This window comes from Triticum dicoccoides, chromosome 3B (genome assembly GCF_002162155.2).
Source record: "Triticum dicoccoides isolate Atlit2015 ecotype Zavitan chromosome 3B, WEW_v2.0, whole genome shotgun sequence".
In the NCBI taxonomy this organism is placed as follows: Eukaryota; Viridiplantae; Streptophyta; class Magnoliopsida; order Poales; family Poaceae; genus Triticum; species Triticum dicoccoides.
The window spans coordinates 793650025-793650608 of record NC_041385.1 but is presented as its reverse complement, the minus strand read 5'-3'; the positions used below and the strand labels follow the sequence as shown (position 1 = coordinate 793650608).

Below are 584 nucleotides of genomic sequence, written 5' to 3'. Positions count from 1 at the left end.
CACACAAATGCAACATCGTGAATTTAGTGTTCACCTTGAGGTAACCAAATAAACACTTAATCTTAACCTAAATACACACCCCTATGTATCTAACCCAAAATATGTGAGGAAAACATAACCTAAAGAAACCAGAAGACTCACGAACGGAGCCTTGAGCACGCATACGCAACCCACGCCAAAGAAGAGAGCCTAGAAGAGGAAGGAAGCATCAGCAACACCCAATCACATATTGGAATCACAGCCTCACAGCAACCGGGCTGGATCCCACGAGCTCACCTTACCGGCCCACGAGTCAACCGGACCAAAAGAGCAGAGCACCGGTCCGTCCATGTAACCGAGCCACCAACCCGACCGAAGCACACCACACCACCGACCGAGCCGCACACGGACCCGGACCCGATGTCGCTGGTCGCCTACGACGCCTCCTCCGACGAGGACGAAGCCGGCGACCCTCCCGCCGCCGCCCCGGCCCCGCCCCCCCGCCCCGCCCCCACCATCGGGCCGCAGCCGAGGCCTCCGTCGCCCTCGCCGTCCGCGCGCGCCGAGCTCCGCCCCCCCGCGCCGCCGCCCGCCCCCAGCCAGTA

The 584-nt window shown here is 61.3% G+C and overlaps 1 protein-coding gene across 1 annotated transcript in view; it reads left to right on the top strand.

The window, feature by feature from the left end:
- Positions 1-394: 394 nt before the first annotated feature.
- LOC119278517 (MAPK-interacting and spindle-stabilizing protein-like) overlaps positions 395-584 on the top strand; it is a 2578-nt gene continuing 2388 nt past the window's right edge. Inside the window, exon 1 of the mRNA XM_037559859.1 lies at positions 395-581. Within this exon, the coding sequence (XP_037415756.1) occupies positions 400-581 (182 nt within the window). The 5' untranslated portion in view covers positions 395-399. The remainder of the gene's footprint in view (positions 582-584) is intronic.